General features: G+C 48.3%; 1 protein-coding gene across 1 annotated transcript in view; it reads right to left on the bottom strand.

Moving 5' to 3' along the window:
• LOC139276896 (PHD finger protein 20-like) overlaps positions 1 to 9045 on the bottom strand; it is a 60879-nt gene extending 51834 nt beyond the window's left edge. Inside the window, exons 1-3 of the mRNA XM_070894892.1 lie at positions 8975 to 9045; positions 4589 to 4760; positions 1329 to 1600 (exon numbers count right to left, since the gene is read on the bottom strand). Of these exons, the coding sequence (XP_070750993.1) occupies positions 1329 to 1600; positions 4589 to 4760; positions 8975 to 9045 (515 nt within the window). The remainder of the gene's footprint in view (positions 1 to 1328; positions 1601 to 4588; positions 4761 to 8974) is intronic.
• Positions 9046 to 24593: the final 15548 nt, after the last annotated feature.

Below are 24593 nucleotides of genomic sequence, written 5' to 3'. Positions count from 1 at the left end.
AACGAATAGCTCGTACACTAAATTCAATGCTAACAAACAAAATCAGGCAGATTTCATGACTACAGACCTGCACTAACGTGACTGGCTCACATAATATTTCTATCCAGTTCATTTTATTTTAAAACGGAGATTCTGCAGGGCACTGTTCGCACTCAACAGCTGTGTTTGCTGGTTGCATATAGGTGACACCACTATTCCTGGCCAGAATGGCGATGATCGGGTAAGTCCCCCGTCAATCATGTCTGGAGATTGCACGGTTGTAAGTGACTGCGATTGATTTTACACACATCACTTGTATTGTGGAACTATCCTCCCGCCTCTATTTTGCTGGAGAAATAATTCTGCTTTTATTGGGAGCCGTTGCTGTAGTTCATAGAGACTCTTTTTAAATAGACACTGTAGACTATTTGCTGTAGTACAATGTTTAAATAGCAACTGCTTGCTGAATAAACAGAATTTGTTTGCGGTAAAATAGGCTGTGAATCCCATCCTGCCTCCAACTCATTGACTGATATAGAGCAATTCATTGGCTGACACCACCATCATCATCATTATCATAGGCAGTCCTCAAAATCAAGGAAGACTTGCTTCCACTTTAAAAGTGAGTTCTTAGGTGGCTGAACAGTCCAATACGGGAATTACAGTCTCTGTCACAGGTGGGACAGACAGTGGTTGAAGGAAAGGGTGGGTGGGGAGTCTGGTTTGCCGCACGCTCCTTCAGCTGCCTGCGCTTGTTTTCTGCATGCTCTTGGCGACGAGACTCGAGGTGCTCAACGCCCTCCTGGATGCTCTTCCTCCACTTAAGGCGGTCTTTGGCCAGGGATTCCCAAGTGCCGGTGGGGATGTTGCACTTTATCAAGGAGGCTTTGAGGGTGTCCTTGAAATGTTTCCTCTGCCCACCCCGGGGCTCGCTTGCCCTGTCGGAGTTCCGAGTAGAGCGCTTGCTTTGGTAGTCTCGTGTCGGGCATGCGGACAATGTGGCCCGCCCAACGGAGCTGGTCGAGTGTGGTCAGTGCTTCAATGCTGGGGATGTTGGCCTGAGCGAGAACACTGATGTTGGTGCGCCTGTTCTCCCAGTGGATTTGTAGGATCTTGTGGAGGCAGCACTGGTGGTACTTCTCCAGCGCTTTGAGGTGTCTACTGTATATGGTCCACGTCTCCGATCCATACAGGAGGGCGGGTATCACTACTGTTCTGTAGACCATGAGCTTGGTGCCAGATTTGAGGTCCTGGTCTTCAAACACTCTCTTCCTCAGGCGACCGAAAGCTGCGCTGGCACACTGGAGGCGGTGTGTTGGACCTCATCGTTGATATCTGCCCTTGCTTACAGTAGGCTCCCGAAGTATGAGAAATGGTCCATGTTGTCCAAGGCCGTGCCGTAGATTCTGATGACCGGGGGAGAGGGGCAGTGCTGTGTAGCGGGGTCAGGTTGGTGGAGGACCTTTGTCTTCCGGATGTTTAGTGTAAGGCCCATGCTTTTGTATGCCTCGGTGAAGATGTTGACGATGGCTTGGAGTTCAGCCTCTGAATTTGCGCAGACGCAAGCTTTATCTGCGTACTGTAGTCCGACGACAGAGGATGGGACGACCTTGGATCGAGCCTGGAGGCGACGAAGGTTGAACAGGTTCTAAAGTTTAGTTCCACTCCAGCAGGGAGCTTGTTGAATGAGAGGGAGCATTGCACAGATGGAGCTGACACAGTGGTCAGGCGACACCACAGGTTCGAAAAGGCCACGAGAAATTACAGCGCCATCTTTGGAGCAAGCAGGAACAACCAGAGTTCTTGTGGTATTGTTTTCACAGTTAACACCTCCATCTTGTGGAAGAGCCAAGAACAGCAGAAATGACCACTACAGTATTGCCCATCGATTTTGATGCTAATTGACAACCGAGACTTTTATATACGTGGCCTTACTCTCCAATAACAGGGCAGCAGGGAAATCAGTCACCTCCGCACTGCGGGAAATAGTATTTAAGAAAGGACTTTGTGACAGGTGGCGGCAGGACAGGTTGAGAAAATGGTTAAAAATGTATACGGGATCCTGGGCTTTATAAATAGAAGCATGATGGACCTGTATAAAACACTGGTTCAGCCACAACTGGAGTACTGTGTCCAATTCTGGGCACCGCACTTAAGGAAGGATATGAAGGCCTGAGAGAGGGTGCAGAATAGATTTACAAAAATGGTTCCAGGGATGAGGGACTTCAGTTACGTGGATAGACTGGAGAAGCTGGGATTGTTCTCCCTTAGAGCAGAGAAGGTTGAGGGGAGATTTGATAGAGGTGTTCAAAATCGTGAGGGTTCTGGACAGAGTAGATAGAGAGAGAAACTGTTCCCATTGGCGGAAGGGTCAAGAACCAGAGGTCACAGATTTAAGGTGATTGGCAGATGGTCAAAAGGCGACGTGAGGAAAAGCTTTTTTTTAAACGCAGTGAGTGGTTAGGATCTGGAAAGCACTGCCTGAAAGGGTGGTGGCGGCAGACTCAATCGTGGCTTTCAAAGTGAAATTAGGTAAGTGTCCAAAGGAAAAAAATGCAGGGCTACGGAGGAAGTGCAGGGGGAGTGGGTCTAGCTGCAGTGCTCTGGCAGAGAGCCGACATGGGCTCGACGGGCCGAATGGCCTCCTTCTGTGCTGTAACCATTCTATGATTCTATGGCAAAATATGTTATATTCAGTTAGTTGCAGAATTCTTCGATTAAAAAAACACTAGTGCACAGCAACAACGTACACCGAAAGAGCACCCGAAAGGAGTAGAAGGATGCGGTGATGGGGGGAGATGAAGAGGGGTGGGAGGAGGCTCGTGTGGTAGCACAAACACGGTATGGACCAGCTGGGCCGAATGGCCTGTTTCTATGCTGAAAATTCAGTGTCAGTCAAGGTAGAAAAACACCGCAAAGCACTTCAGAGACGTAATTAAAAAGAAAAAGGGGTGCTGTGCAAGAAGGAGCTGTTAGGCACGGTGGCCAATGTTCCCTGCAGGCTGCACTATATTTCTGCAACCTGGGCGGTATTTACGATGCAAACACTGGCGAGGGGCCCGCGCGGGACCTTGCAGATTACTGCACGGCCGAGCACGCGCGCAGCTCAGCATGGTGACGACCAAACAGCTTGTTCAAAGACATGGCTTCGAATGACGGTCTTAAAAGGTAGGAGCAGGAGGCGGAGAGGAGCGAGGGAACTCCAGATCGTGGGGCCTAGGCGATTTTAGGCAAGTCATCAATGGTGGGGAGGGGGGGGGGGGGGGAAGGAGGGAGTGGGGGTGCACAAGAGGCCAGAGGAACAGAGAGCTCGGAGGTGGAGTGTGGGGAGGGGGGGGGGAAGGGGGAGCGAGCGGTGTGTTTTGTTGTTAGGGGCTGACGGAGGTTACAGAGATCAGGAGGAGGCGTGAGGCTGTGAAGGGATTAAACGCGACAATGAGAAGTTTAACCTCCAAGCGTTGAGGATTTGGGAACCACGTCAATGACATTTCTTCCATATTTCTTCCGACAAGAAGAAGAAATCAAATGTTTCAGCCTTTCACTGGGAATATCAAAGAGAGGAAATATGCATCAATGCTCTTACAGTGGTGCAACACAGCAGCAAAGGGAGCCTTGCCCCGAAAACATCACCATTTTACATTACAATTTAAATTATTCTCTACAACCCGTCTTGCTGAAGCTCTTAAAAATAATCCCACCAAGAAGCTTTTTAAGAGTTGATTGAAGGGAGGATTATATATACACACCATAAATAAACAATAAACTGTATTTAAATAAACAAAGTGGTTATCTGCACAAACATTTTCATGTCCTTCTGCGCATGGTCGTCCCCGCCCCTTTCTGCGCATGCGCGCTGGCACTGAAGTCAGGAACTTGGGCGGTGGAGGCGAGAACTTCTTTGGGGGGGGGGGGGGGGGGCGGGAGGAGAAGGTCTTAACCCACGAGGGTGAGTCCTGTCTGTTCCAAGTGAGCTCTGTTCTGTCTGGAGTCAGCAGTTAGAATGGCTCGAATTATAGTTTGCAAAGGAGAAACTGCTGGGTGCATCTTATCCTCCAAGGGGACTGATCAGCAATCAGGACTTGCCATCAGAGCTTTAGGTGGTGCAATTAAATGCGCCCTTAAATAAAAAGGAAAAACAAATAATTCAATCCCCTGCCATCTCTATTCGAACATGAATCAGACGGCGTCTAAATCCAGGGCGGAAATAAGCAGAATTTCTTTTTTTTTAATAAACGCAGCGAGTTGTTAGTATCTGGAATACGCGGTCTGAAAGGGCGGTGGAAGCAGATTCAATACTAACTTTCAAAAGGGAATTGGATAAATACTTAAAAAGGAAACATTTGCAGAACTATTGGGAGAGTGCAGGGGAGTGGGACTAATTGGGTAGCTCTTTCAAAGAGCCGGCACAGGCACGATGGGCCGAATGGCCTCCTGCTGTGCTGTATTATTCTACGTGCAGTTCCTGCTCTGTGTCGGAACTGTATTCCAGCAAGAGTGAGGCGATCGTTTATCTTAAAGAACTTCATCCACATCTGGTTAAAATCACGACTTGCCCATTAAAATATAAACGGTTTGAAATGCGCTCACGCGTCCAGAGTAAAACACTCACCACCGTTGGCTCATCCAGCTTGGCTCCTTCCTTCCGCAGCAGGGGTCTCTCTAGGGGCCGCAAATACACGCTGTCCCAGCTGAACCATTCGTCGTATCGATGATTCCAGCGTTTGAAGTGGATCAGCACCTTTCCCTCGTCATAGTCGATCTTCTCTATGTGTGCCGTGTACCTGTGGGGATCAGTAGGAGAATGCTATAATGGGATTTCGAGATCGGGGGAGAGTGCTATATCGGGAGTCGGAGATCAGGGGGAAGAGTGCTATATCGGGAGTCCGAGATCAGGGGGAGAGTGCTATATCGGGAGTCGGAGATCAGAGGGAGAATGCTATATCGGGAGTCGGAGATCAAGGGGAGAGTGCTATATCGGGAGTCTGAGATCAAGGGGAGAGTGCTATACCGGGAGTCGGAGATCAGGGGGAAGAGTGCTATATCGGGAGTCCGAGATCAGGGGGAGTGTGCTATATCGGGAGTCGGAGATCAGAGGGAGAATGCTATATCGGGAGTCGGAGATCAGGGGGAAAGAGTGCTATATCGGGAGTCCGAGATCAGGGGGAGGGTGCTATATCAGGAGTCGGAGATTGGGGGAGAATGCTATATCGGGAGTCCGCGATCAAGGGGAGAATGCTATTTCGGGAGTCCGAGATTGGGGGAGAATGCTATATCGGGAGTCAGAGATCAGGGGGAGAATGCTATATCAGGAGTCGGAGATTGGGGGAGAATGTTATATCGGGAGTCAAAGATCAAGGGGAGAGTGCTATTTCGGGAGTCCGAGATTGGGGGAGAATGCTATATCGGGAGTCTGAGATCAAGGGGAGAGTGCTATTTCGGGAGTCCGCGATCAGGGGGAGAATGCTATATCGGGAGTCGGAGATCAGGGGGAGAGTGCTATATCAGGAGTCCGAGACCAGCCCTAACACCACGCCGCCGCAAAACTCTACAAGAGGGGTTCACAAACTGTGGGACCCCTGGAGGTATGCAAAACATCTCCGGGGGGGGGGGGGGGGTAGTTTACACGGGAGATATTGTCCAATGGTGGATTTTATTAATTTATTTGTTGTATTTTTACAATAGGCTACTCTAACGAAGCTTTAAAACTTTGTGGGAATTTGTTATATGAAGTAGCTGATCCGACACCCCACGCACCACCTTCAACATTCACTCCCTCCACCACCGGCGCACCGTGGCTGCAGTGTGCACCATCTACAAGATGCACTGCAGCCACTCACCAAGGCTTCTTCAACAGTACCTCGCAAACCCAGCACCTCTCCCACCTAGAAGGGCAGCAGGCACATGGGAACACCACCACCTCCATGTTCCCCTCTAAGTCACACACCATCCTGACTTGGAGATATATAGCTGTTCCTTCATCGTCACTTGGGTTAAAATCCTGGAACTCCCTCCCTAACAGCACTGTGGGAGCACCTTCACCACACAGACAGCAGCGGTTCAAGGCGGCGGCTCACCACCACCTTCTCAAGGGCAATTAGGGTTGACCAATAAATGCTGGCCTTGCCAGCGGCGCTCACATCCGGGAACGAATATTAAAAATGTTAAAGATGTGCCAATGAGAACAGATAGACAGAGATGATGACGTACAGAGCCCTCGCCTCCAATCGCTGTACACTACAGCATGGTTACAGCTGCCCAGTCTACAACCTGCACGCTGGTAGGGGTATGTGGGCAGCTGATAGATCTGGAAGTGGGTACGCAATAAGTAAAGTCTGGGAACCTCGGCTCAAAGAACATGGAGATCATTTATTACTCGGGTGCGAGGAGCAAAAAGATCTCGGAGTACAAATAACACAAATCGCTAAAAGTTGCGACACAGGTTAGCAAGGCCGTAACAAAAAGCAAACCAAGCACGAGGGTTTATTTCTAGAGGTATAGAATTGAAAAGTAGGGAAGTTATGTTGAACCTGTATCGAACCTTGGTTAGGCCACACTTGGAGTACTGCATACAGTTCTGGTCACCATATTATAAAAAGGATATATAGACGCACTGGAGGGGGTGCAGAAAAGATTTATAAGGATGATACCAGAAATGCGAGGGTATACATAATCAGGAAAAGATGAACAGGCTGGGTCTTGTTTCTCTTGAAAAAAGGCTGAGGGGTGACATGATGGAAGTATTTAAAATGATGAAGGGTTTTGAAAGAGTGGATAGAGAGAGAGTGTTTCCACTTGTGGGGAAGGGCAAAACTAGAGGCCATCAATATAAGATTGTCAGCAAGAAATCCAATAGGGAATTCAGAAGAAACTTCTAGAAACATAGAAAATAGGTGCAGGAGTCGGCCATTCGGTCCTTCGAGCCTGCACCACCATTCAATAAAATCATGGCTGGTCATTCCTTCAGTATCCCGTTCCTGCTTTCTCTCCATACCCCTTGATCCCTTTAGCCGCAAGGGCCAGAGAGTGGTGAGAATGTGGAACTCGCTGCCACAGGGAGTGGTTGAGGTGAATAGTATGGATGCATTTAAGGGGAGGCTGGACAAGCATATGAGGGAGAAGGGAATAGAGAGTTATGCTGGTAGATTTAGATGAGGAAAGACGGGAGGAGGCTCGAATGGAGCATAAACGGCAGCATGGACTGGTTGGGCCGAATGGCCTGTGTCTGTGCTGTATATCCTGTGTAATAAGTAATGTAACAATTTGCAGTCTTGCTTCAAATCAGCGTCGGAAACCAGCCAATAAAAATAAAGCCAGACTATGGACTGCATGACCTGCGCTGAAGACAGTGACCAATCTACTCAAGCATACGGCACATGCTCTTTGTGTGGACGGAAAAGAGCTCACGGCACCTCGAGCAGGGAAGATACCCCAACATTTATCCCCCAATCAATGTCTAAAAAAACACAAGACTTGCTGGTCGTGGGAGCTTGCTGTGCGCAAATTGGCTGCCACTGTTCCTACATTGCAACAGTGACCACACTTCAAAGTGTGTTCCATTGGCGGTAAAGCGTTTGGGATGTCCTGAGGTTGTGAAAGGCACGATAGAAATGCAAGCTCTTTCTTTCAAACTACATCTAATGATCCCTCTAAGCCGGGCAGCGCTCCCAGGGTCCCACACAGCCACTGAGTCGGCGTTTAAATTGGAAGAAAAACACGTGCGCAGCCCGGAAGAATATCACGGGGAACACCGGCCACATCCCATGGGGCCTAACCTCAATCAGATCACAGCACTTGGCAAATTTTAAACTAAATCAAACAGTCCCGGTAGATTCAACCAGCTGGTTTGTAAGTTAGGGTCGGCCTGTAATTAATTACATATTACATGTTAATTCATCAGAGGTGGTCAGCTGACACTAAATAACTTAGCTGCAGATGACAGTGAAAGTCATGTTGTTATGCAGAGCGTCTTACTGTGCACCTTAAGGTTACACAGAGAGAAAATCTGGACACACCTGGCACGTCGAAATCATGACACGAAACGTGTCACAAAAATCATCCATCACAGCTTAAGATGCAGAATCAAGCAATCTTACAGCACAGGAGGTCGCCATTCGGCCCATCGTGACTGTGCCGGCTCTTTCAAATGAGTTCCACTTCTCTCTTTCCCTCCCCCCCCCCCACCCACCCCCATAGTCATGTAAACTTTTCTCCTTCAAGTATTTATACAATTCCCTTTTGAAAGTTCATCTACTTCCACTGCCCTTTCAGGCTGTGCATTGCAACATCACAAAACTCGCTGCATAAAACAGTGTTTCCTCGTGTTGCCCGATTCTTTTGCAAATCACCTTAAATCTACGTCCTCTGGTTACCGACCTTCCTGCCACTGGAAACACTTTCTCCTTACTTACTCTATCATAGAAACATAGAAAATAGGTGCAGGAGTAGGCCATTCGGCCCTTCGAGCCTGCACCACCATTCAATGAGTTCATGGCTGATCATGCAACTTCAATACCCCATGATCCCTTTAGCCATAAGGGCCACATCTAACTCCCTTTTGAATATATCTAACAAACTGGCCTCAACAACTTTCTGTGGTAGAGAATTCCACAGGTTCACAATTCTCTGAGTGAAGAAGTTTCTCCTCATCTCAGTCCTAAATGGCTTACCCCTTACCCTTAGACTGTGACCCCTGGTTCTGGACTTCCCCAACATCAGGAACATTCTTCCTGCATCTAACCTGTCCAATCCCATCAGAATTTTATATGTTTCTATGAGATCCCCTCTCATTCTTCTAAATTCCAGTGAATATAAGCCTATCAAAACCCTTCACAACTTTAAACACCTCGAGTAAATCTCCCCTCAACCTTCTCAGTTCTAAGGAGAACAACCCCAGCTTCTCTATCCTGTCTATATTCCAAACTGGCACTGAGCTTTAGGCCAGATTTGATCACACGATGTTATACATGATGCATGTTAAATTCTTCTCCACCCTCACTTTTTCCTCTTCTCCTCTCTGCTCCCATTCTTCATTTGTGGACCAATCAGCGAGCTCCCACCGGACAGCATTGTAAGCGGAGCACACCTCTGGTTCAGAACCGGTACCACTACAGACACGTGCGTCGCCCACAGGGACCTCCACAGGTCGGTCAGCAGCAGGAATTGTGGCCGGTTTCTCCCCCCTAACCTCTTTTGACCGGGGGCGCGGAATCCGGAGATAGATCCCTGCTGCTGAACAGGGCGTGATCATCGGGCAGCACAGACCCACGGGATGGAACCTGGAGTGGTCCCTGCTCCGTGCTGCTCAGTTCTATGCTATAGAGACTAGAACTAGGGGGCTGTAATTAATGATTTAGTCGAGGGGATTAAATGTAGCATCTCCAAATTTGTGGATGACACTAAGTTGGGTGGCAGTGTGAGCTGCGAGGAGGATGCTGTGAGGCTGCAGAGCGACTTGGATAGGTTAGGTGAGTGGGCAAATGCATGGCAGATGAAGTATAATGTGAATAAATGTGAGGTTATCCACTTTGGTGGTAAAAACAGAGAGACAGACTATTATCTGAATGGTGACAGATTAGGAAAAGGAGAGGTGCAACGAGACCTGGGTGTCATGGTACATCAGTCATTGAAGGTTGGCATGCAGGTACAGCAGGCGGTTAAGAAAGCAAATGGCATGTTGGCCTTCATAGCGAGGGGATTTGAGTACAGGGGCAGGGAGGTGTTACTACAGTTGTACAGGGCCTTGGTGAGGCCTCACCTGGAGTATTGTGTACAGTTTTGGTCTCCTAACTTGAGGAAGGACAATCTTGCTATTGAGGGAGTGCAGCGAAGATTCACCAGACTGATTCCCGGGATGGCGGGACTGACATATCAAGAAAGACTGGATCAACTGGGCTTGTATTCACTGAAGTTCAGAAGAATGAGAGGTGATCTCATAGAAACATTTGAAATTCTGATGGGTTTAGACAGGTTGGATGCAGGAAGAATGTTCCCAATGTTGGGGAAGTCCAGAACCAGGGGTCACAGTCTAAGGATAAGTGGTAAGCCATTTAGGACCGAGATGAGGAGAAACTTCTTTACTCAGAGAGTGGTGAACCTGTGGAATTCTCTACCACAGAAAGTTGTTGAGGCCAATTCACTAAATATATTCAAAAAGGAGTTAGATGTAGTCCTTACTACTAGGGGGATCAAGGGGTATGGCGAGAAAGCAGGAATGGGGTACTGAAGTTGCATGTTCAGCCATGAACTCATTGAATGGCAGTGCAGGCTCGAAGGGCCGAATGGCCTACTCCTGCACCTATTTTCTATGTAATGTATTTGCTTCATGGGTTCTTTGCTTAAGAATTCATAGCGACACATTGCTATTAAGAATGAGTTGGTTTATTAGCTGAGGCTTAACAATCACACGACACATTACCGGTTCATCCACCAGGCTCACAACCACCTGCCCCAACTGGTTGGGGTTTTATTGAGTCTTGTGAACATCATGTGACTGGCTAAGCCACTCACAACTCAACCAACCTGTGAGCATACTCGCAGGTGCATACATGGGGAAAAAGTGGGAATATGGTGTTGAGATAGCGGATCAGCCATGATCATATTGAATGGCGGTGCAGGCTCGAAGGGATGAATGGCCTTCTACTGCTCCTATTTTCTATGTTTCTATTACAAGGGTCACAGTCTCAGGATAAGGGGTCGGCCATTTAGAACTGAAACGAGGAGGAATTTCTTCACTCAGAGGTTGGTGAATCTTTGGAATTCTCTACCCCAGAGGGCCGTAGATGCTGAATCGTTGAGTATATTCAAGGCTGAGATAGATAGATTTTTGGACTCTAGAAGAATTAAGGGATATGGGGATCGGGTGGATAAGTGGAATTGAGGTCGAAGATCAGCCATGATCTTATTGAATGGCGGATGAGCAGGCTTGAGGGACTATCATGCCTACCTCCTGCTCCGAATCCTTACATTGTTATACAGGAAGCGACTTACCCACAAAGGGTAAAGTAAAAAAGAAATGGCAGGTGCTGCATAGCAAGGATTGCCTCAACTAATCTACTTCCTGTCCTGCGACTTTGTAGCCAATAAACTGGGTTTCAATTAAATTTCCACTTCTCAAGTGGTGTTGATAAACTAGAGCATAGCTGATACAGACCCCGACGTAAAATGGTACTGAGGATTTTAAACTGATTGTTGTCTTTTTTTTTGGAGTAAAGCATCAAGTCAATTAAACGGAAGATTAAACAGGAATGATTAGCTCTGCATTCGCAGAATGTACGAATAAACAGTTGTTTTTAAAAACAGTTCGGAAACAGAGAAAAGCCCCTTCTTTCTCTGCAACAAACAGATGCACTCTTAAGCCCGGAAACAACAGATTGCATTTATATAGCGCTTGCAACATATTAAAACAACCCAACACACTTCACAGGAGCGATAATCCAACAGAAATTTGACACCGAGCCGCAGAAGGAGAAATTAGGGCAGGTGGTCAAAAGCTCGGTCGAAGAGGTAGGTTTTAAGGAGAGTCTTAAAAGGAGGAAAGAGAGTGAGAGGTTTAGGGAGGGAATTCCAGAGCTCAGGGCCTCGGCCGCCGATGGTGGAGCAGTGAAAGTCGCTGGAGGCCAGAATTGGGAAAGGAGAGTGTTGCAGCTCAGCAGGGCTGCAATAATACAACACTGCCTCAGAGCAACAGGGACACAGATTCTCCGAAACAATCAATTCCTAATCACGGCTGGATTACCTGGGAGGCAGAGATGAGGTGCTTCCCCCCCACCCTCCCCAAATAACCGTGCGGTCTGATCACTGCCCCCCGTCGCTCGGCTGAGAGCAGCAGGGGCCGGGGGGGGGGTTGGTCTGGGAGCAGCAGGGGCAGGAGAGGGGGCCTGGGAGAAGCAGGGGCTGGGGAGGCCTGGGAGCAGCAGGGGGGGGGGGGGGGGGGGGGCCTGGGAGCAGCGGGGCAGGAGAGGGGGCCTGGGAGAAGCAGGGGCTGGGGAGGCCTGGGAGCAGCAGGGGGGGGGGGGCCTGGGAGCAGCGGGGGCAGGGCCAGGGAGCAGTAGGGGCGGCCTGGGAGCAGCGGGGCTGGCAGCAGCGGGGGTGGGGTGGGTTTGGGAGCAGCGGGGGTGAGGGGTTTCTGGGAGTAGCGGGTGCAGGACCGGGGGGGGGGGCGGCTGGGAGCAGGATCAGGGGGGGTGGGGGGCCTGGGAGTAGCGGGGGCAGGACTGGGGGTGGGGGGGCCTGGGAGCGGGGCACTTTACCTGCTCTCCTGGCTGCGGAATAAGGAGAGCGCTTCAGGGGAACCCAAAGAATCGGAAGCCGATAACGTACAAAGTTTGGACGGGTCGGAATCTAGCCTTGAACTTCTCTCTCTGCATTGGGAGCTTTGACTGTATTTTATCGTATGGTTAATGTTCCTCCAGAGCGACAGGGCAGGGAGGGGAGTGAAATCATAGTGCACTGGTTCCCTGCTGCTTAGATTCTCATTATATTGCAGTCAGGCGTCAGTGTACGGTCTGGCACCTCAAAATCCGTCGAGCTCCTCGTCTCCTTCAACGTTTCCCCCCCCCTGCGATCTACCAGCTTTCAAAACCCCAAACCTGCTCACTTAATTACCGCTCCACTCCCTCCCCTCACCTCGACAACTCTTTTCGGCCTTGGTCTTCCACAACCATGGGGCCTTTGACTAGGTTTCTCAACTCTTTCAAATGACAAAATGGAAGAACCGGCACAGGCACGATGGACCGAGTGGCCTCCTTCTGTGCTGCATCATTCTACGGAATATATTGCATTTTGGTTTTCCGCCAACACTTACCATTTTTTCAGTCTATCGCGTGCTTCAAGCCGAGCGCCCACCTCGAATGTAATACCGCGCCTGCTGGGAGGTCTCCTGGACATCTTCAACACGCTTTATATCCTGTGCACAATGGTAAAAATAGATTGGATAAATTACTGATGCAAGTATTGAAACGCGTAGCGTGCTGTATCCCTGGAAAACAGGCGGCACAAACGTGTGTACCACAGGGAGTAGTTAAGGCGAGTAGCAGAGATGCACTTAAGGGGAAGCTCGATAAGCACGGGAGGGAGACAGAAATAGAAGTTATGCTGATTGGGTGAGACAAAGAGGATGGGAGGAGGCTCGTGTGGAGCACACACACAGGTTTAGCCGTGGCTCAGTGGGTAGCACCCTCCCCTCCGAGACAGAAGGTTGTGGGTTCAAGTCCCACTCCAGAGACTTGAGCATATAAATCTAGGCTGACACTCCAGTGTAGTGCTGAGGGAGTGCCGCACTGTCGGAGGTGCCATAAGAAATAGGAACAGGAGTAGGTCATACGGCCCCTCGAGTCTGCTCCGCCATTCAATAAGATCATGGCTGATCTGATCATGGACTCAGCTCCACTTCCCTGCCCGCTCTCCATAACCCCTTATCGTTTAAGAAACTGTCTATTTCTGTCTTAAATTTATTCAATGTCCCAGCTTCCACAGCTCTCTGAGGCAGCGAACTCCACAGATTTATCACCCTCTGAGAAGAAATTTCTCCTCACCTCAGTTTTAAATGGGCGGCCCCCTTATTCTAAGATCATGCCCGCTAGTTCTAGTCTCCCCCATTAGTGGAAACATCCTCTCTGCATCCACCTTGTCAAGCCCCCTCATAATCTTATACATTGCGATAAGATCACCTCTCATTCTTCTGAATTCCAATGAGTAAAGGCCCAACCTATTCAACCTTTCCTAAGTCAACCCACTCATCTCCGGAATCAACCTAGTGAACCTTCTCTGAACTGCCTCCAAAGCAAGTATATCCTTTCGTAAATATGGAAACCAAAACTGCATGCAGTATTCCAGGTGTGGCTTCACCAATACCCTGTATAGCTGTAGCAAAACTTCCCTGCTTTTATACTCCATCCCCTTTGCAATAAAGGTGAAGATTCCATTGGCCTTCCTGATCACTTGATGTAACTGCATACTAACCTTTTGTGTTTCATGCACAAGTACCCCCAGGTTCCACTGTACTGCAGCACTTTGCAATCTTTCTCCATTTAAATAATAACTTTCTCTTTGATTTTTTCTGCCAAAGTGCATGACCTCACACTTTCCAACATTATACTCCATCTGCCAAATTTTTGCCCACTCACTTAGCCTGTTGTGATTTTTTGTGTCCTCCTCATACATTGTTTTTCCTCCCATCTTTGTATCATCAGCAAACTTGGCTACATTACACTCGGTCCCTTCTTCCAAGTCGTTAATATAGATTGTAAATAGTTGGGGTCCCAGCACTGATCCCTGCGGCACCCCACTAGTTACTGGTTGCCAACCAGAGAATGAACCATTTATCCCCACTCTCTGTTTTATTTCGGATGAGCCAATAAACAAATAAATATGTAAGTGAGATGAAAATAAATAATCAAGTGTGCAAACTCACTCTCTGGCCAGCTTTCATGTACATCTACTGTGACTATTAGCAGATGACCTGGATGAGTGCAGCTCTAACAACACTCAAGAAGCTCGACACCATCCAGGACAAAGCAGCCCGCTTGATTGGCCCCCCGTCCACCACCTTCAACGTTCACTCCCTCCACCACCGGCGCACCGTGGTTGCAGTGTACACCATCCACAAGATGCACTGCAGCAACTCGCCAAGGCTTCTTCAGCAGCACCTCCCAAACCCACAACCTCTACCACCTAGAAGGACAAGGGCAGCAGGCGCATGGGAACACCACCACCTCCACGTTCCCATCCAAGTCACACACCGTCCTGACTTGGAAATATATCGCCGTTCCTTCATCGTCACTGGGTCAAAATCCTGGAACTCCCTCCCTAACAGCACTGTGGGAGCACCTTCATCACACGGACTGCAGCGGTTCAAGAAAGTGGCTCACCACCACCTTCTCAAGGGCAATTAGGGATGGGCAATAAATGCTGGCCTTGCCAGCGACACCCACACCCCAGGAATTAAGAAGAAAAAAATGACCAGGAGCGAGACTTATACCCGCCCTGCCAGTTAGAGAACGCCACTCATTATGTGAAGGAGGGGCAGAGAGATGGGTAAATGATAACGACAGTCAGTATGCAAGTAATCCATAGGACGTCAAGCAAGAGACTGACCAATTATGCAGCTTGCTTAACAGCCAGTTTGTGCTCCCCCAAAGCTTGAGACACTTTTGCCTTATTAACACATCGGTTCGATTCATCAGCAGAATCCTTCAAAACAAATCTACAAAGCACCGTAACGCCACCCTGCCCACGGCTCACGCAACGAAGGAATGCGACTGACAATGCTTGGCAATGAAAAAAAGTTGCTCGATCAAAAAATTGTTTTCCCGCCCTCACTGGGCACCGCCCACTCCAGAGAGATAACGGTTCGCTCCAATCTCCTCCTCCCCCCCCCCCCCCCCCCCACCCCCCGCCACTATTCCGGGGATGCGTGACCCAGGGGAATACTGCGTGCAGTTTTGGTTTCCGTATTTACGAAAGGATATACTCACTTTGAAGGCAGTTCCGAGAAGGTTCACTAGGTTGATTCCGGGGATGAAGGGGTTGACTTATGAGGAAAGGTTGAGTAGGTTGGGCCTCTACTCATTGGAATTCAGAAGAATGAGAGGTGATCGTATCGAAACGTATAAGATTATGAGGGGGCTCGACAAGGCGGATGCAGAGAGGATGTTTCCACTGATGGGGGAGACTAGAACTAGGGGGCATAATCTTAGAATTAGGGGCCGTCCATTTAAAACTGAGATGAGGAGGAATTTCTTCTCTGATGATTGTGGATCTGTGGATCTCAGAGAGCTGTGGAAGCGGGGACATTGAATAAATTTATGACTGAGATAGAAGTTTCTTAACTAATAAGGGTAAAGGGGTTGTGGAGAGCAGGCGGGGAAGTGGACCCGAGTCCATGATCGGATCAGCCATGATCTTATTAAATGGTGGAGCAGGCTCGAGGGGCCGTATGGCCTACTCCTGTTTCTTATGTTCTTATGACACACAGTGACTGTAAACAGAAAATAAAGGGAGAGCAGAAACCTGCGACACGAAATGTGGATACCAGCGTGTTACTTCGCAACAGGAGACGCTAATTCGCTTGCCTTAAAATCCAACATAACAACCTTGGTTGGACCACACTTGGGGAGTATTGCAGAGAGCTCTGGTCTCCATATCACAAAAAGGACATTGAGGCACTGGAGACGGAGCAAGGATGATGCCATAACCGAGAGGTCTAACTTTCAGGAACGACTGAACAGGCTGGAGCTCTTTACTGCAGAAAAGAGAAGGCTGAGGGGGTGACCTAATAGAGGTCTTGAAAATTATGAAGGTGTTCGGTAAGGTAGACGTAGAGAAGGTATTTTCCACTTGAGAGAAAGTAGGGGTCCTAAATAGAAGTTAGTCACCAATAAATCCAATCGGGAATTCAGGGGAAACATCTTCAGCCAGTGGGTGGTGAGAATGTGGAACTTGCTACCACAGGGAGTGGTTGAGGTGAGTTGCATGGATGCATTTAAGGGGAAGCTGGATAAACAGATGAGGGAGAAAGGAATAGAAGGTTATGTTAATAGGCTGAGATGAAGAGGGTTGGGAGGAAGCTCGTGTGGAGCATAAACACCGGCACGGACCTGTTGGGCCGAATGGCCTGTTTCTTTCCTATATTACAACAGTGACTACACTCCAAAAGTACTTAATTGGCTGTAAAGCGCTTTGAAACGTCCGGTGGGTGTGAAAGGCGCTATATAAATCCAAGTTTTTTTTTGGTAATTTCTATCTAACAAGTCTGTGAAACGCTGTACAAGACTCTGATTTAGCTGACTGAATCATGACTGACGCAGCAACAGACTTTTCTGGTAGACAACTGCACATTATTTCTCAGCAAACACGCAATGCTGTTAGAAATATAATTTCTCAGCATGTATGAGACAGTGAAATGGAGCATGACTAGAACGCCCAGAATAGGTCAGTGTCGAAACACCCAAAACTGAATCAAGTAAACCCTCAGAGTGGGATTTCAGTGTTGTCAGCAGACGTAATTAGCAACAATAACTTGTATTTATATAACAATAACTTGTATTTATACCACGCCTTAAACATGGTAAAATATCCCAGCGCGCTTCACTGCAGCGATTATCAAACAAAATTTGATGCAGAGCCACATACAAAGATATTAGGACAGGTGAAGGAGGTAGGTTTTAAGGAGCGTCTTAAAAAAGGAGGAAAAGAGAGGTGGCAAGGTTTAGGGAGGGAATTCCAGAGCTTCGGGCCCAGGCAATCAAAGGCACAGCCATAAATGGTGAGGGGAAGGAAATCGGGGACGCACAAAAGGCCAGAACTGGAGGAGCAGAGAGATCACGGCGAGGTTGTGGGGCTGGAAGAGGTTCGAGAGATAGGGAGGGGGCGAAACCATGGAGCGATTTGAACACGAGGTTGAGAATATTAAAATCGGTAGACTGGGAGCCATTTTAGGTCAGCGAGCACAGGGGTGATGGGTGAGCGAGACGGTGCAAGGTAGGTCACAGGCAGCTCAAGTTTGCAGGGGAGCACGGGAATAGTCGAGTCTGGAGGTAACAAAAGCCTGAATGAGGGATTCATGTTACTGAGGGGGGGGGGGGGGGGGGTAACAAAAACAACTTGCATTTATATAGCGCCATTCTATATGTCCCAAAACGCTTCACAGGAGGATTGAGACAAAAAATTTGACACTGAGCCACATAGGGAGAAATTAGGGCAGGTGACCAAAAGATTGATCAAAGAGATAGGTTTTAAGGAGCGCCTCAAAAGGAGGAAAGAGAGGTGGAGAGGTTTAGGAATTTCCAGAGCTTTGGGCCTAGGTTGGGTGATTATGATCAGAGATGCTCACGAGGGCAGAATTAGAGGAGTGTAGATATCTGTGGGGGTTTTGGGGCTGAAAGAGTTTTTTTTTATAGTGCAGAGACAAGGAGGGACGAGGCCCTGGAGGGATTTTAAAACAAGGATGAGAATTTTGAAATTGAGATGTTGCTTAACCGGGAGCCAATGTAGGTCAGCGAGCACAGGGGTGATGGGTGAATGGGACTTGGTACGAGTTAGGACACGGGCAGCTGAGTTTTGGATCACCGCAAGTTTACGTAGGGTAGAATGTGGGAGGCCAGCCAGGGGTGCTTTTTTATAGTCAAGTCTAGAGTTAACAAAGGCATGGATGAGGGCTTCAGCAGCGGTTGATGGAGAAGATATCTCGGAAGCTTAGCTCATATATATAATATATACATATAAATATATTTCTGAAGGAAAGAAGATTGCATTGCTACGGGGAAAGGGCAGGGGAGTGGGACTAGCTGAGAGTCAGCATGGGTTCGACAGGCCGCCTTCTGTGCTGTAACCACTATGATTCTATATTAATACCAATCTCTCTGAAGCCAACGCACTTCAACCCTTTCCAATTTGGTTCCGGTGACAGACTTGTACCCAATAGCACTTCAGCCTAGTGTTGCACAGCTCAAAACGCGCTCTAATCTAGAACTATATTGCTGGGAATTTTTCACAGCTCCGACGAAGTCTAACAATTTGACAAGGGCACCATCACGCCTTACTAAAATCCTGGTTCCATTCTATTATTGAAGCAAACAGAAAGGAATCTAATCTCTGGCAGTTGCCAACTGTTCCCCCAGCTTATGTCATCTGATTCCCTTGATTAGATAAGTGTCCTGTAATCACGATTCCATATCCACTAGTCGTTCCGTGGGCAGCAACCGAGTGTCAATTTCATAACATTCATTTTAACAGTATCAGCTGTGTGTCAGTGGGCAGCACACTCGCCTCTGAGTCAGAGGGTTGTGGGTTCAAGTCCCACTTCAGGACTTGAGCACATAAATCTGGGCTGTCACTCCCAGTGCAGTGTTGAGGGAGTGCTGCACTGTCAGAGATGCCGTCTTTCGGATGAGACGTTAAACCGAGGCCCGGTCTGCTCTCTCAGGTAGATGTTAAAGATCCCATGGCACTAATTTGAAGAAGAGTTATCCCCGTAATCCTGGTCAATATTTATCCCTCAATCAACATCAATAAAAAACAGATGATCTGGTCATTATCACATTGCTGTTTGTGGGAGCTTGCTGTGCGCACATTGGCTGCCGTGTTTCCTACATTACAACAGTGACTATACTTCAAGTACTTCATTGGCTGTAAAGCGCTTCGGGACGTCCAGCGGACATTAAAGACGCTATAGAAATCTAAGTCTTTCTTTCTATAAACCGTACAGCCCACATTTAGAATCAACCCCTGCATCCTGGAGCCCAGGCCGCCTCACAGGTACAGGAATAAAACCACTCCTAGGTATCCATTCTCTCTTGCAAGCTTTTAATAACACGTTGGGGTGTAAATGATAATGGCCATGTGCTGAGCTGCCAACATTCAGTCCGACTGCTTAAGGAATGCAGATCGTGATTGCACATTTCAATGCCCAGATCAGACAGAAATAAAGGAAGTAATGTGGCCCGCTGAAGTGTTACGCTTACATCAAATACTCAGCTCAGATCCAGTTAGCATTTTTATGCATTGCAGAATCAACTGTATAACTGAATGCCTTCAGGCAACACAGAAATCTCACACCGATCAGGTCTGACAAGGGCGGAATCAGAAGGCACTCATAAAAAAGGGAGAATAACTTGCAGTCATATAATGCCTAATCACACCTGTAAAGTACCTGTACCGCAAAGCACTACCCCGCAGGTGTGCACCGAGTGTTGACACTAAATGCACTGTAACACCGTATTCATTTGCTACTGTCTTGTCTTATCAAACCACCTTGTACAAGCCAGTATCTTCCGAAAGACAAACTAGTTTTTTTACTCCTCGCTCCAATTTTCTTACCTTCCTGAAGAAGGAGCTGGATAAGAACTTGAAGGGGAAAAAATATACAGGGCTACGGGGAAAGAGTAGGTGGAATGGGACTAATTGGATAGCTTTACCAAAGAGCCAGCAAAGGCACAAAGGGCTGAATCGTCTCCTTCTGTGCTGCATTATACGATGGTGCTATGCTGACCCCATTGCTGAGGCACTGTGCTCTGGTACCTCATCCAAGTGGTTATTAGAATCATAGAATGGTTGCAGCACAGGAGGATTCAGCTCGTCGAGCCCATGCCGGCTCTCTGCATCAGCAATTCAGCTCATCCCACTTCCCCTTCCTTTCCCCGTAGCCCTGAAAATTTTGTTTTCTTTCAGGTCCAGTGGCTGAATATCATAATGATGGTGCATAGACTGTAATGTGATTCAACAGTCAGTCTATACACCATCAGGAATATTAGGTACTTCACTGAAACACCTGTAAACTCATCCCTTTTTCTGCGTGGAAGCAAGTCATCCTCGATATGAGGGACCGCCTATGATAATCATTATGCTATTCAGCTATAGGGGTGGGGGTGACACCACCTTGAAGTCCAATTCTGGATTGTTATCCCTGGAGCAGGAACCCTGGCTGATGTTCCTTTATCGCTGCCTTGGGGACACTAAGCCAAGTGCTCACGCTGCGCCGAGAACAGGCTAACAAAATGGGAAGCTTTGCAGTCTGGCTGAGGAACAACAACTTGTATTTATATAGCGCCTTTAACGTAGTAAAAGGTCCCAAGGCGCTTCACAGGCGTGTTATAAGACGGAAAATTTGACACCAAGCCACAAAAGGAGAAATTAGGGCTTTGTCAAAGAGGTGGGGTATAAGGAGTGACTTAAAGAAGGAAAGAGAGGCAGAGAGGTTTAGGCAGGGAGCTCCAGAGCTAGGGCCGAGGCAACAGAGGGCCCAATGGTTGAGCGATTATCATCAGGGATGCTCAAGAGGACAGAATTAGAGGAGCACAGAAATCTCGGGAGGGCTGTGGGACTGGAGGAGGTTACAGAGATTAAGGGGGCAAGGCCATGGAGTGATTTGAAAACAAGGATGAAAATTTTGAAATCGAGGTGTTGCATAACTGGATCATACTCAGGATTTTGCCACTGAATATCGGAGAGTCGCTCTCCTCATCTTGAGGTTCCGTCAGACAGTTCGGCACTTTGCCAGCTGAAATAGTCAGAGACCCTGGTTTTGGGCTGGCTGTTTATTGGAGCCGGCTCCATTCTGAGGGGAAGCACCTGGTTTTCCTTTCGCATGGCCACTAATGAGCCTAGCGGAGATCAGGAATCCATCAGGCGTGTGAATCCCTCCATATTCATCCTGCTAAACACATGGCCAAACAGCACCAACGCATGTGTTTCACCACCCACTCCCAGCGATTGGTGGGAATCAATGGTATACAACATGGCTCAACTCTTTCACAAACAAACTCAAGAGCAATAGCCTCTAAAAGCATGTTAAGGCGGGCGACATACTGACAAGATTATAGTGTCAGCTGTGGCTCAGTGGGTAGTACTCTCGCTTCTGAGTTGGAAGATTGTGGATTCAAGTCCCACTCCAGAAACTTGAGCACAAAAATCCAGGCTGACACTGCAACACAGTGCTGAGGGAGCGCTGCACTGTCAGAGGTGTCGTCTTTCGGATGAGACGTTAAACCGAGGCATCGTCTGCCCTCTCAAGTGAATGTAAAAGATTAACTATTTCCAAGAGCCAGGAGTTCTCCCCGGTGTCCTGTGCCAATATGTATCTCTCAACCAACAAATTAAAAACAATAGATTATCTGATCATTATCACATTGTGGAAGCTTGCTGTGCGCAAATTGGCTGCTGCATTTCCTACATTACAACAGTGACTACACTTCAAAAACATGAATCAATGGCACATAAGGTGCTTATTTCTATTTTTTTCACATTCGACAATGTGGAAAGTTGATCATTAGTCAGAAGGAGATCCTGGAGGTCCCTTTAAGCAGCTGATATAACACACACACACACACACACATATATATATATATAGAAACATAGAAAATAGGTGCAGGAATAGGCCATTCGGCCCTTCGAGTCTGCACCACCATTCAATAAGATCATGTCTGATCATTCACCTCAGTACCCCTTTCCTGCTTTCTCTCCATACCCCTTGATCCCTTTAGCCGTAAGGGCCATATCTAACTCCCTCTTGAATATATCCAATGAACTGGCATCAACAACTCGCTGCGGCAGTGAATTCCACAGGTCTCTGAGTGAAGAAGTTTCTCCTCATCTCAGTCCTAAATGGCCTACCCCTGGTTCTGGACTTCCCCAACATCGGGAACATTCTTCCCGCATCTAACCTGTCCCGTCCCGTCAGAATCTTATACGTTTCTATGAGATCCCCTCTCATCCTTCTAAACTCCAGTGTATAAAGTCCCAGTTGATCCAGTCTCTCCTCATATGTCAGTCCAGCCATCCCTGGAATCAGTCTGGTGAACCTTCGCTGCACTCCCTCAATAGCAAGAACGTCCTTCCTCAGATTAGGAGACCAAAACTGAACACAATATTGCAGGTGTGGCCTCACCAAGGCCCTGGACATTTGCAGTAAGACCTCCCTGTTCCTATACTCAAATCCCCTAGCTATGAAGTCCAACATACCATTTGCCTTCTTCACCGCCTGCTGTATCTGCATGCCAACTTTCAATGACAGATGAACCATGACACCCAGGTCTCATTGTACCTCGCCTTTTCCTAATCTGCCGCCATTCAGATAATATTCTGCCTTCGTGTTTTTGCCACCAAAGTGGATAACCTCACATTTATCCACATTATACTGCATCTGCCATGCATTTGCCCACTCACCTAACCTGTCCAAATCACCCTGCAGCCTCTTAGCATCCTCCTCACAGCTCACACCGCCACCCAGTTTAGTGTCATCTGCAAACTTGGAGATATTACACTCAATTCCATCATCCAAATCATTAATGTACATTGTAAAGAGCTGGGGTCCCAGCACTGAGCCCTGCGGCACTCCACTAGTCACTGGCTCCCATTCCGAAAATGACTTGTTTATCCCGACTCTCTGCTTCCTGTCTGCCAACCAGTTCTCTCTCCACGCCAGTACATTACCCCCGATACCATGTGCTTTGATTTTGCACACCAATCTCTTATGTGGGACCTTGTCAAAGGCCTTTTGAAAGTCCAAATACACCACATCCACTGGTTCTCCCTTGTCCACTCTACTAGTTACATCCTCAAAAAATTCTAGAAGATTTGTCAAGTATGATTTCCCTTTCATAAATCCATGCTGACTTGGACCTGATCCTGTCACTGCTTTGCAAATGCGCTGCTATTTCATCCTTAATAATTGATTCCACACACACACAGATATATAACACACACACACACCTTGTGGAAGGGATTGAGACGGAGCACTGAGCCCATGCATCATTGTGATTGTGACGTGTGCCATGGCGCGCACTGTATCATTGTGCAATGTAACAAACCCCTGGGTTTAATTATAAATAACTGCAGAGCGAAATGCTCCAGCCCGAGCCCGTGTAAATACAACTCGCCGGCGGCTGTGTAACCGTGGAGCCACATCCCCCCCCGCCCCAGGAGTTCTACCTCGCTGTATCCATGCTGCTGCTGTGACGACTCCTCTTTTTTCCCCCTTCCTGTACAAACTCCATAAAAAAAAAGCAGCTTTTTTTTCTCCTTTGATGCAAATGAAGCGCCTTGCTGCAATTGCTGGTTTGCAAAGAATAAACGTTGTAAAAAAAAAACACAATTTTAAGAGAGGAAGAAAAACAAAAACAAAATCCGGAGAATTATTTTTTCTTTAGAAGGTGGGCTGCTTCCCCCACACACACCGCTCAACCTAACTTCCTTCCAGCGCGAGAGAGCGCCGCGGCCAAGCCTCGGCTTCCCGTCCGCGCTGATTGGCTGCTCGGGCCGATCCGCGGCCTCTCATTGGCTGGCCCGACGCTGTCAATCACCAGAGGGCAGCAGGTTAGTCAGCCTCTCCCCCCCCCGCACTCCCCTTCCCTCCCCGCGCTCCGTGTGTGTTGTTGTGTTGCGAGCTCACTAACCCCCTGAGGCCCGGGGAGCGCTCGCAACCGGCCCGTAACCTGCCGGGCCCAGAACCGGCGGCCCAGGCGCCCGTAACCGGCCCGGCCCAGAACAGGCGCCGGCGGACGCGCGACAGACACACACACGGCTCAATGGATCTTATTTACCGGTAGCTGCTTTGTTTTGAGAGAGAGGGGGGGGCGTTCCGGTCGGTGTTTTTCTTCACCCACCCCCCACCACCACCACTGCACTGCCAACACAACCTGTCGCCCTTCCTCCCGTCCTCCTCCTGCTAGCCCCCCTCCCCCGCCTTCCACGCACGCGCACCAGCTGGAATGTTGATACAAGGAAATGTATCCAGTCTGCTGCACAGAGAGGGGGTGGGGGATACGGTGCAATATCTTCATCACATACTGTCAGGATTAGGAGGAGAACTTTCTCCACCCTCTCAAAAAAAATAAAAGAAAAGACGTGCATTTATGTAGCGCCTCTCACGACCACCAGATGTCCCCAAAAGCGCCTCGCAACCAATGAAAGGAAGAATTGCATTTGTGTAGCGCCCTTCACGACCACTGGACGTCCCCAAAGCGCCTCGCAACCAATGAAATAAAAAAGGAATTGCATTTATGTAGCGCCCTTCGAGTGATTAGGATCAGGAATGCACTGTCTGCGAGGGTGGTGGAGGCAGACTCAATCGTAGCTTTCAACTCTTTTGGGGGACAAAATAAACAGTTAGATCAAGTGCC

This window comes from Pristiophorus japonicus, chromosome 12 (genome assembly GCF_044704955.1).
Source record: "Pristiophorus japonicus isolate sPriJap1 chromosome 12, sPriJap1.hap1, whole genome shotgun sequence".
Classification (NCBI taxonomy): Eukaryota; Metazoa; Chordata; class Chondrichthyes; family Pristiophoridae; genus Pristiophorus; species Pristiophorus japonicus.
This window is presented reverse-complemented; position numbering and strand designations above follow the sequence as displayed.